This window comes from Globicephala melas, chromosome 9, assembly GCF_963455315.2.
Source record: "Globicephala melas chromosome 9, mGloMel1.2, whole genome shotgun sequence".
Taxonomy (NCBI): domain Eukaryota; kingdom Metazoa; phylum Chordata; class Mammalia; order Artiodactyla; family Delphinidae; genus Globicephala; species Globicephala melas.
In genome coordinates, this window is record NC_083322.1 from 66,281,775 (window position 1) to 66,296,179 (window position 14,405).

General features: G+C 37.6%; 1 protein-coding gene across 10 annotated transcripts in view; it reads right to left on the reverse strand.

The window, feature by feature from the left end:
* The window catches only part of ETV1 (ETS variant transcription factor 1), a 96,289-nt gene that overhangs the window by 44,907 nt on the left and 36,977 nt on the right, over positions 1 to 14,405 (reverse strand). For all 10 annotated transcript variants that reach the window (XM_060304677.1, XM_030857164.2, XM_030857166.3 and 7 more), the window contains one exon: positions 568 to 697. In XM_060304677.1, coding sequence (XP_060160660.1) covers positions 568 to 697 — 130 coding nt within the window. The remainder of the gene's footprint in view (positions 1 to 567; positions 698 to 14,405) is intronic.

Here is a 14,405-nt window from a genome sequence, read left to right on the forward strand (position 1 = left end):
ATGACTGCATTAAAATGATTCTGGGGGCTTCCCTGATGGCGCGGTGGTTAAGAATCCGCCTGCCAATGCAGGGGACATGTATTCGAGCCCTGGTCCGGGAAGATCCCACATGCCGCAGAGCAACTAAGCCTGTGCGCCACAACTACTGAGCCTGCGCTCTAGAGTCCGTGAGCCACAGCTACTGAGCCCGTGCACCACAACTACTGAAGCCTGCCCGCCTAGAGCCTGTGCTCTGCAACAAGAGAAGCCACTGCAATGAGAAGCCTGCAAAACCCAACGAAGAGTAGCCCCCCTCGCCGCAACTAGAGAAAGCCCCCACACAGCAACAAAGACCCAAAAAAAAAAAAAAAAAGATAGGTCTCTGACTTGACCTTTAATTAAAATGATTCTGAAAGTATGTAATCAGACAGTAAATGGTCCTTCCGAGTTCTGCTAAACACATAACCTAATTAGCTTGTTATATGCTGCAGGTGTAACTCATAAAATATGACTTAAGATTTTATATTATGCTGGAACTGTGTTTCAGTAAGAACCATCAGGCCTTCTCTGTACACCTGATTGCTTTACCTGACATTGTACAGGCACTTTTCTCCATAGCTGAATTTAAAGGGCTGTTCTTGACTGCAGGCAGAGCCAAGTTCTGAACATGGACTGTGGGGTTCTTTCTTGATTTTCAGTGGGAGGCCATGAAAAGCCACTAGAAAACAAAACACAAATACCCACAAAAATGAAATACAGTTAGGAATTAAGTACACTAATCTGTTCTACTCCTCTTGGTTAAAATGTCACTAACATTTCATATTAACTTTCATACATAAGAAAAATCACATTGGATGAATTTCATGCAAGAAAAGATTCTGGAGGATCTCCATATACTCGTTGTTTGCTTTTACTGCATAACGAAATGCATGCTTAAACTCTCTCTCATTACTTAAAGTCAGATGAACTACTTGTAATTGGTTTAGCGGATACTGACAATACTAGAAGTTTTCAGAAAGTAAGCTTGAAAACATTTCAGAAAGGTTTCCAATGACTAAAGCAGAAAAAATACAGCTGATTATCCAAGAATTAACTGAAGACAGGAACATAAATTTAAGTATTATTGAAAGGAAAATATCTCAAATGTACCAATAGTAATGGTTTAATGGAATAACAGCTGGACTATGAGAAAGAAAATCCAGATGCATGCAGTTCTCAGGGTAACTAATGATACTTTGGACGAAAGGACAAAAAACTCGACCTCTGTTTAGGCCAGCGCTCATATATAAAAATACACATAAAACTATTTGCCTAACTACTTACCACAAGTGTGAAGATACATTGTGAGAAATATGTTAAAGTTATTTTTCATATATAATCTACCATAAAACAATTATTCTATATGAAACGATGTTTCCTCCTTTTTCATATGACTCCGTGTCTTATGTCATTACTCTTCAATATAATATAAAGACAATATCATAAAATATGAAGAAGTATGTATATTTGGGGTGGAATCATAGCTTTCAAACCAATAAATAAATAAGATTATATATTTTTATTCTTCTATATGAAACTGAACAAATGCATATTAGAGATCCTCAGAATAATTGAAGTTTTAGTATAAATGGAAAATGAATAAAAAGATAAGGGGAAAATAGACATGAGAATGAATTTTATTTTCATACAATTTGCACAGGTATGAATTATCAAGGATAAACACAAGAAGGACACACTGTGGATAGTTACTCCAAGTCCTATAAAACCTGGGATTAAAACAAAATATTAAGTGTATATACTATAAAGGAAGATATTACAAGAGAAGCTTTGTGTCTTATGATGCCATTCAATCTTGATTATGATATTACATCATTATGAACTTGTACTAACTGGAATGTCATATATAATTTTAGTATAAGAAATTGATATCAAGAGCTACCAAGCTCCAGGAAGATAAATGCTATTTTTTTACATAAGCACATAATTTTGACAAAAATGTTCAGTGGTACTCAAGAGACATCTGAAACACTGTAGAAAACAAATGTGCCACAGAAGTGAACAAGTTTCATCTAAATTAGTTGTCTAAGGAAAACTTAATAAATAATAATACAATTATTTCGCTGAGTGGTCTATTTCAAAGTATTTTTTTCTAATTTAATGTGTGTTTAATATACCTACTCAAAGTAGAGAGTTAGAAACAAAGGGGAAATTACATGTCTCTTCATATGCAAAGGGTACGTATGTTCATTAACTTTACCAAGTCAGAAAGTTAGAATTTATAAAACGTTACGATAGAAGAGGCTTAAGAACCTCAAGAATCAATTGTAACATGAGGACTTGTTTGGATTCTGACTTGAACAAACCAACTGAAAGAGACACCTTTCCAACAAATAAGATATTTCAATGTGGACTAGGTATTAGATGTTTAAGAAATTATTGTTAATTTTGTTGGATGTGATAATGAAATGGCAGTTGTACCAAAAAGAAAGGTTTAAAGCTAAAGCTTCATAAAATATTTACAGATAAAAAATAAGCTCTGGGATTTTCTTTAAAATACTCTAGAAAAAAATGTATGAGGGAAGAATCAAATAGAAAAATGTTGATAAATGTTAAAAGCTGACTGATGGATAGGCGGGAGTTCACTACATTATTTTCTTTACTTTTACCTGAATTTGCAAGATGAAATGTTTTTTAAATGTGGGAAAAAAATCACAAAAGATTTAAAGTAGTATTCTATAAGAAAATTCTCTCCCTGTGTGTGCTACTTCTTAGAATGACAAATATTGTATGATGCAATCTTGTAATATCTTAACCATGGATTTGTTGCTTTCTTAACAAATAGTTTTCCACTGTTTATTACTTACTTGAACATATACAACAAAATGTGTACACCCTAGTTCAGCACTTTAGATTAAGTAGTAGGTTTTATATTTTCCTAAGAAAAAGCAGCAGCAACATCAAAGGAACTCACTTTGCCATTCAACTAAGTAACAAATCACTATACCTGAGAGAGGAGATCTAAATTATATGAATGAAAATGGATAAGAACCTAAAAGCTAATAAATTGCCAGTATGATGCAAAGTTTATCATATTTATCAAAATATCAAACATACCAGAGACTGCCGTATTCAACATTACTATATTTTAAAAGTCTTTGGGACCATAGTGTAGGAAAAGATTAGTAAACAGGATGCAAAAGGCATTAACCATAAAAGAAAATAATCTACGAATTAGGCTTCATTGAAATTAAGAACTTCTCTTCATCAGGACACTAAGTTACAGACACCAAGAGGATACTTGCTATAGAAAGATCTGACAAAGAAATCATATTCAACATAATAAGAATTGCTACAAATTAATAAAAGAAAACAAGAGACCCAATTAAAACGGGCAAAAGACTCAAACGGGCAGTTCATAAAAGAAGATACCCAAACGACAAACAAATGAGCAACAAAGCAAGCATATATGAAAAAGTATTCAGCATCTTTACTCATCAGGAAACTGCAAATAAAATCACACGAGGTTTTCACTATACACCCACTAGAATGGCTGAACTGAAAAAGACTGGCATTACCAAGATATGAAGAAGACCTAAAGCAGTAAGAACTGCTTATATATGCTGCTAAGAGTATAAACTGACAAAAACACTTTGGAAAATTTTTTGAAGTATCTACCAAGTCTCCATATAAATCTCCACTATGGTCCAGTAACTATACTCCTAGGTAGATATCAAAGAGAAAGGATTGAATATGTTTACTAAAGTACATGTTCATAGCAGCTTTATTCATAATACCAAAAACTGGAAAAATTCCAATGTTCATTAGCAGAAAAATGGATGAGTAAATTGTGGCTTATTCATACAATGGAATATTCCACAAGAATTAACAAGGAACACATTGATGACACATGCAGAAATGTGGATGGTCTCACAGATGGTAAACTGAGTAAAAGAAGACAAACACAAAAGAGTATACAAGGAGTACACAGTATATGAATTTCAAGTACAGACCAAACTAATGGATAATGAAAGAATCTCCTTCTGTTGGTGGATGGGAGTGTTCATGACTGAGAAAGGGCACTAGTAACCTACTAGAGAACTGTAAATATTTTATATCTTGCTCTTGGCGGTGTATATATGAGTATATACCTATGTAAAATTCATCAAGTTATACACTTAAGATTTTTGCATTGTAATGAATGTGTACCTCCATAAAAAGATTTAAAAGTATGAGAAGCATCAAGCAATGCTATACAAATTAAGATGTTTGAAAATGTCTGGTGGCCTCCTCTTCCAGCAGAGACGTCTGATCATGTGCTTCAACTTCACATAATAAATAATTCCAGATGACTCACGGGAGGAATGACAAGTCTGGGATACCATTGGGAATGGTTGCTAGCAGGACAGTAGCCTCCTATCAAAATGTCCATTAATATCAACCTAGAAGCAAAAGGCATGACCCATCCTTGTAGATACACCATCTGGAGCTCTAGTGCTTTCAGACTGGCCCCATGAGTTTCCCAAAGTGACTTTAGAAGAAAGAACACATGAGGATTCCCAAAGTGCTATCAGAGGCAAGTAGATCCCTAAACAGGGGTCCCCCAAATTTGGCTAATCATCAGATTACCGAGGGAAATTCTGAAAAAAAACAAACAGGCATTCCCATACTCCATATGTTACAGGTTCAGTTGTGTCCCCTCCAAATTTTATCCTGAAGTCCTAACCCCACGTCAGAATGTGACCTTATTTGGAAAATTAGTTAAGATGGGGTCATTAGGGTGGGACCCAGTTTGTGGTACCTTGTTATGGCAGCCCTAGCAAACTCATACCCTGTTCCCAGACACTGATTCACTAAAGCTGATATATAGATCAGGATTCTGTATCTTATAAAATTTTCTAGGTGATTCTCATAACCGGGCAAATTTCAAATCCACTATGATGCTTGGCAACACCTGGATCCAGCGTGTGCTGCACTGAAACAGGTCCAGTACTTGAAAAGACGTTTTTAAAAAAACTAACAATGTCTTCCTTTTTGTTAGATGCCAACACTCAAGGATTCTCACAGGTTCTCCAAGAAGTTTAGGGCTCCCCTACTCTCTCCGTGTGTGGGCCTCTTAATCACTGTGTGCCCTTGGAATCATGACTTTTTTTTTCCAGTCGTAAGCCAAATGCGAGGATTTTTTTTTTTTAATTGCTGTGTTTAGGGGAAAAAAGAAGCCAGCCTAAGATCGTCAACCTTTTGCACAAGAACCAGAGCTACTTTATTTTCCTCAATTTCACTTTTCTGCTTCCTCGAGATTTTAGATCACAAGAATGATTTCTGTTATTTATTATTCTTCAGTAAGAGTAGTACAGAGACTCCCACCAGAGAGGGCTGAGCTGAGACCCTGTTGGGTATTTCATCACAGGGCTGAGAGCCTGAGCGTCTGTGAACAGGCAGTTTTCCAGCTCACTGGCACAGTCACAAGTGGAAGCAGCACATTCATTTTGTGCAATTTGCTTTACCTTCCCACAAGGAGTTGGTGCATGTAAAAGGCTGTTAAGTACTAAATTATTCCTTATCAAATCACCATCATCTGGAGTCATGATCAACACTAATTAAATTACTTTCGCTGAACATGGCTCCAGCCTGCTGCCGAGGCTGCTTAGGTACATTTCATCTCGCTTACTGTACTGTCCTGGCTGGCTCTGGAACCAGGGCTACAGGAATCGGCATTGTTTGTAGTTTTAATTAAAGTGAATCTTTCCTTCTTCAAGTGTATCAAATCAAGTGAGTTAACTCCTTCATTTCATTTACAAAGAAGTGATGGTTCCCAATGATATTATATTATATCCTTATCCCTGACTTCAGACAGTTCAGATCATTTATCTATGAAATCTGCTGTCCTCCTCAAACACGTTTCCATGCAAACTTTTATGACCTGCAACTCCTCTGGACAATCAGATTTTTAGGAGGAGAAGCCAAGAGAACTCTCAAGAGATGATTCTTGCATTTTTTCTTTGATGGAGGCTTGACCTTTAAAACCACATCTTAAGGCTGACTTACAATGACTGAATTCCTCTAATGGTTAAACGTAAGTGCTCCAAAGTACCAGGACTTTAAAAAATGCACTTCCAAAATAAACTTAACCACTTCTTACTTCACACAGTTTACTTGGGTTTATGGTATTCATCGTAAAGTATTTGTTAGATTAGTGATTGTTTTCATTTTAGAACTATGAACTATGAGGCATCATCTTGGATTCCATTTTTTTCTGCCCACATTTTTGACCACTCTTGTTGTCATCATTCTCCTGGAGCACAGAAATCCCCTTGGCTTTACAAATGCAACAATGCTGGCATACAACCAAGTCTTTGGCTCAGGGTAGACATATAAGTCATAAGTGAACACCTACAATATTAGAGATGGAGATAATGAATTTAAAAATTTGCTCATAGGAGAATAATTTCCTAAATAGTCATGACCCTGGAGTATTTTTTGGCACCACTAAATTGAGAACAGACCATGTTATGACTTACTGGTTCATGTTAGTCCAGAGAATAAACAATGAAACTTATGAACTGAGTTTCTGTTTATATTTCTATAGTGAGCATGATATAAATTTAAGAAAGATAATATGCTAAACTGTAGGTGTTAACATACTGAACTCTGGTTGAGTTTGGAATAGTGCTAGAAAACACCAGCTATAATGCTTTTTTTTTTAAAAAAGACTCAAATTTACATAGTATTATAAAGTTTTCAAAGAATCTTCACCAACTCTCGATTCTCATCATTCAAGATAAGGACATTAGCATTCCAATTTTGCAAAAAGAATTTTTAAAGGCATGAAGAAGCTAAGCTTCATGTCCAACTAAAGACCTAGGACTAACTTATAACAGCCTAGGAATTAAAGCCATGGGCTTTGGGCAGCAACTCTTGAACCCTTGAGCATACAATTCAAATATATTTTTGAATAAGCACACTTAAGATCTCCTTCATGCATGAGCACCACTACAACATTATATCAGATGGTTCTTTATCCATTTACTTCTTCATTAATTCATTCATTTTCTACAGCCCAGACATTATGCCAGTTGCTAAGGGGCAGGGAATGTGGAGCTATAGAAGAAGCTGAACAGTAAGGCACAGTCCTAACCATCAAGAGCTCACAGAAGTCCAATTAGAGCTTTATTTAGTTGTTTTTTTAAGAAAAGTTCTAATAAATATATTAGCCAGTCTTCTTTAAGTTTGATCAATTCATGTGTATGCTATGCATATTTCTGTATACATGACCTTAATAATATATTCTTGCACTTGTATCTAAATGAAAACACTTAGAGCATTCATGCTTGCTTTTAGGCATTCTGTCTTCTTTCAATTTATTGCTGTGGCCAAAGGCATTTAAAAATTCACACCACTCATATTCCACTGATGGAAAAACATTGCTATCCAACATCTAAAGCTTCCCCTTGATTCTGATAACCAAAATGTCACAAGTGATGGGTCGCTTCTCTATGTGGACACTGAATGTAAATACGGTGATAAATTGTCTTAGCTCTGACCTTTCACTCTGCTTTCCTCCCAACTCTTATCCTAAGAGTGAAATAGAGCAGTAATTTCTGTGAGTACAAAACAATTACCCTGCAGAGAGAAGCACATCAGATTTTTAACTACTTCTTCTGTAAACAAAACTATGTCTTTGAATCACATCTGTAGTTTCTGAATCAATATTAGCTGGGAATTTAGAGCCTTGAAGAGACTCTCCTGAGTTTGATGTTGCGATTTCTGGTCTGCTCAAAAAGTCTGTTTTAGAATAGTCTACCGTACAGTATTCTAGAACAGGGGTTAGCAAATTGCAGCCCATGGGTCAAATCCAGCTTCCCACCTGTTTTGGTAAATAAAGTTTTATTGGAACACCATTCTACCCATTCATTTAGGTAGAGTCTAGGACTACTTTGAGTAACAATGGGATATTTGTGACAGAAACACTTTGACCCACAAAGCCTAAAATATTTACTATCTGAAAATAGAAAAACAGAAAAAAATGTCTGCTGATCCCTAGTCTAGATTAGGGTCTGCAATGAGAAAGGAGAAAGGTCTGGCACAGTGACCCCTGCTAGTGATAGGGAACAGCTAAATTAGTTAACAACGGATATTTAATTTTGCTTCACTAACCCTGTGTTTACTCTGGCTGTGTAGCCAATTTAAAGGGATATACACAAAAAAGATGGTGAAAAACATGACATGATATTCAGGCTCTAAAACACTAGAAATTTATGTGTTTTGAGGTATTTCAAGGCATTTACTTAGACCATGGTTATGTATAATGCAGAGAGTTTTTTACACTTGTCTACAAAATATAGCTGAGGAAGTCAAAACAAATCATTCTGTGGACACAAAAGTGTTTGTAAAATAATTTCACTTGGCTATAGCAGCAAATTAAAAAAAACTCTGTAAAAAGGGGAAAAAGTAAATGGTATACATAAATTAGGTTATTTAAGACCAGATACAAGCATGGCATGAAAAATGCATGTAGCCTTTTATACAAATATATATAGTTGGGAATACACTCACTAGATGAAAAGCATTCACTTTAAGTTAACATCACTTCAATTTCAGGTGATAAATGGGTGGCAGTGACCTCAATTAGTACTGGGTTAAATTCCAGAAGCAAAGGGGAAGGCTTGTGTACAAATAGAGACAATAGTGTCACACACTCCGTAAATCCATCTTCCAAGTCTTACAGAAAATCGGCGGGCACTTCTGCTGCATCTGAGCCTCTCGAAGATTCTTTTCCAGTACATTTACTTCTTCCAAGCTCTCCCCACCCCCACTGTGTACACGTACCACTCACACATACACGCACCGACATCCATTACTAAAGGGCCTAATCTCAGCTATCAGCAGAGTGCCTCTATGGGGCCATTAAACCATTTCTCTTGTTTACAGTGCCCGAAGAAAGATGTGAATTATGCCTGTGACAAAACAAGCGATAACATTTCTAAACTGCTATCAAAATGCAAACTGAAACACATTTAAGGACAGAGACCCTGATTCCACTTTCCATGATTTTCCATTATTTGCAGCATCTGGAAATAGATTCACCTATAATATTTCCAAGACAAAAATGTAGACCACTGCACAGCAAGTTGATATATATTTTTTTCTGAAAGAATATTCTATGAGTAAAGCAGTTATCAAAAAGATGATACAATGTTTCTTAAAGGAATATTATCAGTGGGGATAGATCCCATACCTAGTTGGTCCTTTGATGTTAGTTTGGCAACACATAGAATGCTGCACCGTAGTAATCACAAAGGTAAAGTAAGGGAGACTCTCACCTCTTGTTATCAATCTCAGAATTTTTAAATTGAAAACATTAGATATGATCAAGTTTTAGCGATTGAGCCGGTGTTTGTACTCAGAAACCCCTGTGCTAAAGGAACCATAAGTGGACGCCCTTTGGGTAAAAATATAAACAAGAGGAGCTACTTTAATTGGAGGAAGGCAAACAGTCATCAAACTGCCCCTGCATTGCTCCCAGAAGTAAATGTTCGGCACACGCAAGGAACTTCCTGGGCAGTCTGAAAACCAGAACTGAACCTCAGAGAAGCCACACCTTTCTCAGAAGGGCATATCAAACTCTTTTTCCTAATCCCAAACTCCTCCTATCAGTAACAGGGACTGCATGCTCCATTGCAGGGATTCCTGAATGGTCCTGCCAGGGGTGTACATACCCGAACAAAAGAGGGGATGGAGCTTGAAAAAGTCCCGGAGGTCATCCTGCACCCCACAGCCCCATCCAGAATCTGCTGTGGTATCTACAGACGTGGAAACAAGTGCTGAGGACAGAGCCAAAATCAGAAGCCAGGAATCCTCACAATCTACAGAGAAAAGCCTCACGCAAGACAGTTATTTCTTAAAAGTACACTTCATAATTCAACTTTCTCTACACCACAGACTACCGTTACGCCATCTTAATAGACAGAATAGAATGGACAAGTATTCTGGATTTGGAACCCTCCCTCTTCAAAAGACGCAACCAACTCTGACTCATCTGAAGGTCACTTATCTACCAGTCCTGATGGTCTAAACCAGAGGTTGCCAATGTTTCTGTTTGGTTCACATAGTGGCTTCAAATAATTTCAATTCGTTGTGATCTTTTTTTTTTTTTTTTTGGGGGTACGCCGGCCTCTCACTGTTGTGGCCTCTCCCATTGCGGAACACAGGCTCCGGACGCGCAGGCTCAGCGGCCATGGCTCACGGGCCCAGCCGCTCCGCGGCATGTGGGATCTTCCCGGACCGGGGCACGAACCCGTGTTCCCTGCATCGGCAGGCGGACTCTCAACCACTGCGCCACCAGGGAAGCTCCCGTTGTGATCATTTAAAAATCAGCTTAAAAATCCTTTTCTGGTTTAAAATTCTGGCTTCTCTAGAAAAAAACACAATATCCAGCAATACTGAATCCACTTTCCAGCCTGAAAAATAGGACAGCAGTTGACTGAGCCCTATATCACCTTCCCCTTTGGCCACAACCCGTGTTTTCCTATTTGTCACAGTTCCCACCATCGCTACCACTCCACACCCCATTCTCTCTGGCACTAAATTACTTCCCTCATTTCTATGCTTGGCATGAGAGTTTTCTACACCTCATCAAACACATAGCTAAGAAATCATTAGTCAGTGTGTTTCCACATGTGGATGTGCATGTGCCCAGACACACACACACACACACACACACACACACACACACACACACACACACACACATTACCTCTAATCAGCAAAAATAACTATTACAAAACTTATAACACGCTCTGGCTTAGGTACTCAAGTACTCGTTCTCAGGCAATAGGGCAGAGCAGTGAAGGTAACAAGTACTTAAATCTGCCTGGTTTCAAATTTTGCCACTGTTACTTACCAGTTGTAAGACTGGGCAAGCCTCTGTGTACTTCACTTTCCTCTTTTCTAAAGTTGGCATGATAATAGCACCTGCCCTGTGGAGTCGCTGTTAAGATTAAGTGGGATGCTACGCGTAAAGTACGTAAGTGCTCAATAATATTAGCTATTGGCATTGCTATGATTCAAACCCAGAATATTTACACATGACAGCTAAAAGAGAACACGTAGATCACCCAGAAACATAACAGCAGTGGCTAAGAGCGTGGAGATGAAATTTGGCTTTGCTACTTACTAGCTTAAGGACTTCTGGTCAACTAGGTAGCTGCTACAGGATTCAGTTTCTCCCCGTGTAATATGGGGCTTATCATAGACCTTCCTCATGGAGTTTGTGTGAGAATTAAATGAGGTAATGCACAGGAGAACTCTGAAGAGTACCTGGCACGTGGTAAGAACTCAGGAAACGTTAGTTATTACCATTATTACTCCAAGCACTTCCTTTCACGAAAGATAAACTGAAACTCAAGAAAGTAAAGTGACCAATGATAGGAACGGGACTTCAACCATCAGAGTGTTACCATACTACGTTTTCTATTTCATCCTGTTTCCAATTTCATAGGGAAACTTCACACATACTACTTCACAGTAGTTATGTCAAGTCAACTACTCACTAAGAACAAACAATGTACACATGGAGAAGAATCTATAAGGAAGGTACCTTGACGAGAGGAAAAAGCAAACAGTGTGGCCTGGCAGAATGAGCATTGGATAAGGAGTCAAGTCCTCTGTACCTAGTTCCTACCACCGCTAACTAGCTGCGTGACCTCAGGCACAGTGTGCAACCTCTCTGGGCTTCTGTTCCTCATCTCCAAAACGAAAGCATCAGACTAAGCAATCTTGTAGTTCTAAAATGTAACTCTGGGTGTAAGTACCTGCTTGCCGCTGATGTCAAAGAAAAATGTAAAAATCTGATGCAAGAATTCAGAGGGCATAACATTCTGAGGCCACACAGCTCTAAGCACCTCAAGAATCCGAGGGCATTACTGGATTTTAGCAAATGGTGGTCACTGAAATTCATAATGAGACTTAATCACCAAGAAAAGGCAACATTGGGTGTGATCTACTATATTCAAGAAAGGAGGGTGCATATGCACATTAGAAAGGTGTACCTATGGTTAACATTTTAAAACACTTGGTGCTTTAAAAGGCATTTCATGGACCACCTTCTTTCCAGCTGATGATGAAAAGTAATGTTATTATGTTGATAATGTTATTATGTTGATAATGTTATTATGTTGATAAAAGCAGAATCAAAAGACAAAAAGTTATATTCCTAGTTTAAAAGCATCGCAAGCACCATTAATTTAAAAATAGAGAGAACTCGGACAGTGTTGATTCATTCCTCTGAATTTTAAAGCCTAATCCTACTATAACAGTACTTCAGCAGGAGTGGTGCTAAATGATCCTCACCTTCACAATTTAACTGCCAGGAGAAAGTGCCCTGGTGGGAAACTGGTTCTTCCATCTGGAAAAGGGTAAGAACAGGGAAAAGAAGACCTAATGTAAAAACAATCCAAATCGAATCAGTTTTGCATTCTGTACTGGCTTCAAATCAGATCTTCCTTCCCCTACTGGTCCAGTAGATGGAAAGCAGCACGACACTATTTTTTTGGAAAGAGATTCTGTACAGCGAGCCCAAACAGAGAGTACTTCATATCCAGCTGGCAGGAATCAAACCTGAACAAGCTGCAGCTATTTGAGAAACAGATCTAATAAACTGAAATGAAGTTCTGAATCAAGATGCCCACCCAAACCCACACCCCTCAAAAACTGCCCTACTTCATCAATCACCTACTTACGACCTTTATAAATACACAAGATACCTCTTCTGCAGAAATTGTTCCATTGTGCTTTGATATGGATACTCGTTAAGACCTATACGGTTACAAAAATTAATATTACTTCTCTACCTTGTAATTCTGTAATTTCTTCCAAATAATGGACAATACTGTCTTGGAAAAGGCTGATCAGCATCTATTATTATTCCTAGGTGACTTGGAAGATGCCAACACTACCTGGTGTTTCTCAGTCTAGCATGAAGAAGTTCTGAAGAAGGCCATGACAGATGGGCCCTGCTGAATACCCAGACACCAAGAGTGCTCTGTCCTCGACACTGTGTGACCATGAAGACAGCTCCTTCCCATAGGAAGGACATGTAAAAGGTGGGCTTCTTCTATCCTGCACCCCCCTGCCTCGTCCAGCTCTCCAGAACAAACCTCAGAGTATCACCCTCTGCAAACTATCTGTATAGATCTCTAACAAGTGGTTCAGATAAAAGGTGGTAAATATATTCTTTGAAATCTATTGATTAAAAAAAAAAAAGTAGACAACAGACAGTAGAGAAGAACCAAGGCAGATAGTAGCATCTAAGGATATTTTTACTTAGAAGTAGCAAACAATAAATGTAATCTTTAATTTTCCTTTTTTATTAAATCACAAATACAGAAGCTCCAACCTAAAATTTTACATTAATTACTCTATAGACCATAGTAACATAAAAAACAAAATTAAGATGATATTTCATTGCCAAAGAAGACTGCCAATTACTAACATGCCTGTCATCACTTTGGAATAATAATTAGTAAAAAGACCAGCAGTTTTCTATGATTTGTAAGTCTTACTCACTAAGAACAAGTAGTCAAATAAATAAGTTTTTATGAAATAAAGTATAACCACTTTCTCCAGTATTATTTTCAAAGCAATGAAATAAGTAATTAGTGATGCAAAGACTTGCTTAAACGAATTTGGTGGTCTTCAAAACTAGAGCAGTATAATTCTAAATTTAGAATTCATCTCACATGTAATGGCTTGAACTAGAAAAGTCTTTAAATAAGCCCAGAGGTAAGAGAAATGGTACATGGGCGACAGAGTGAATACCACCACCAAGACAACTGAAATTCCAAACGTATATGTCACACTCCCAAGTCTAACAAAATTCTATTATAGCACCATTTCTTCCATGTTTGGGCTTTACTTCTTTTAATATTCACCTCTTGAAAAGAATCTTTCAATTCTGATTTGGTGACCCGGTACTGCTTGAAAGATTCTGTTTTCTTTCAAATTAGTGAATCCTCACTTTCGATTCATAATTTCAACATACTTTTCCTCCAGGCTGTATGTGAAAGAGCCTGTAATTTGCATGGTCTTAAATTGACCACTTTGGTTCCACAATGATACATGGGATAAGTAGGATACAACACTCAAATGGCTGAAGTACACCTGCAGTATTCTGATGTCACTCTCCTGAAGACATGATTGAGAACAATTCAGACATTATTAGCCACTTGGCTCCTTGTTCAAAAAGACACCATCGGGAGACAAAGTTGAAAATATGTCGTGAATACCAGAGCTAGAAAAGTTTACCCCACAAAGAAAGGCAGCTGCCTAGAGCCAAAAAAAGTACCTTTCAGTAAATGCCAATAAAACTTTACAGGCTGCCAAAATAACAAAGAGTAATTACAAAGGAAACTTTGTAATTTTCCTGACAA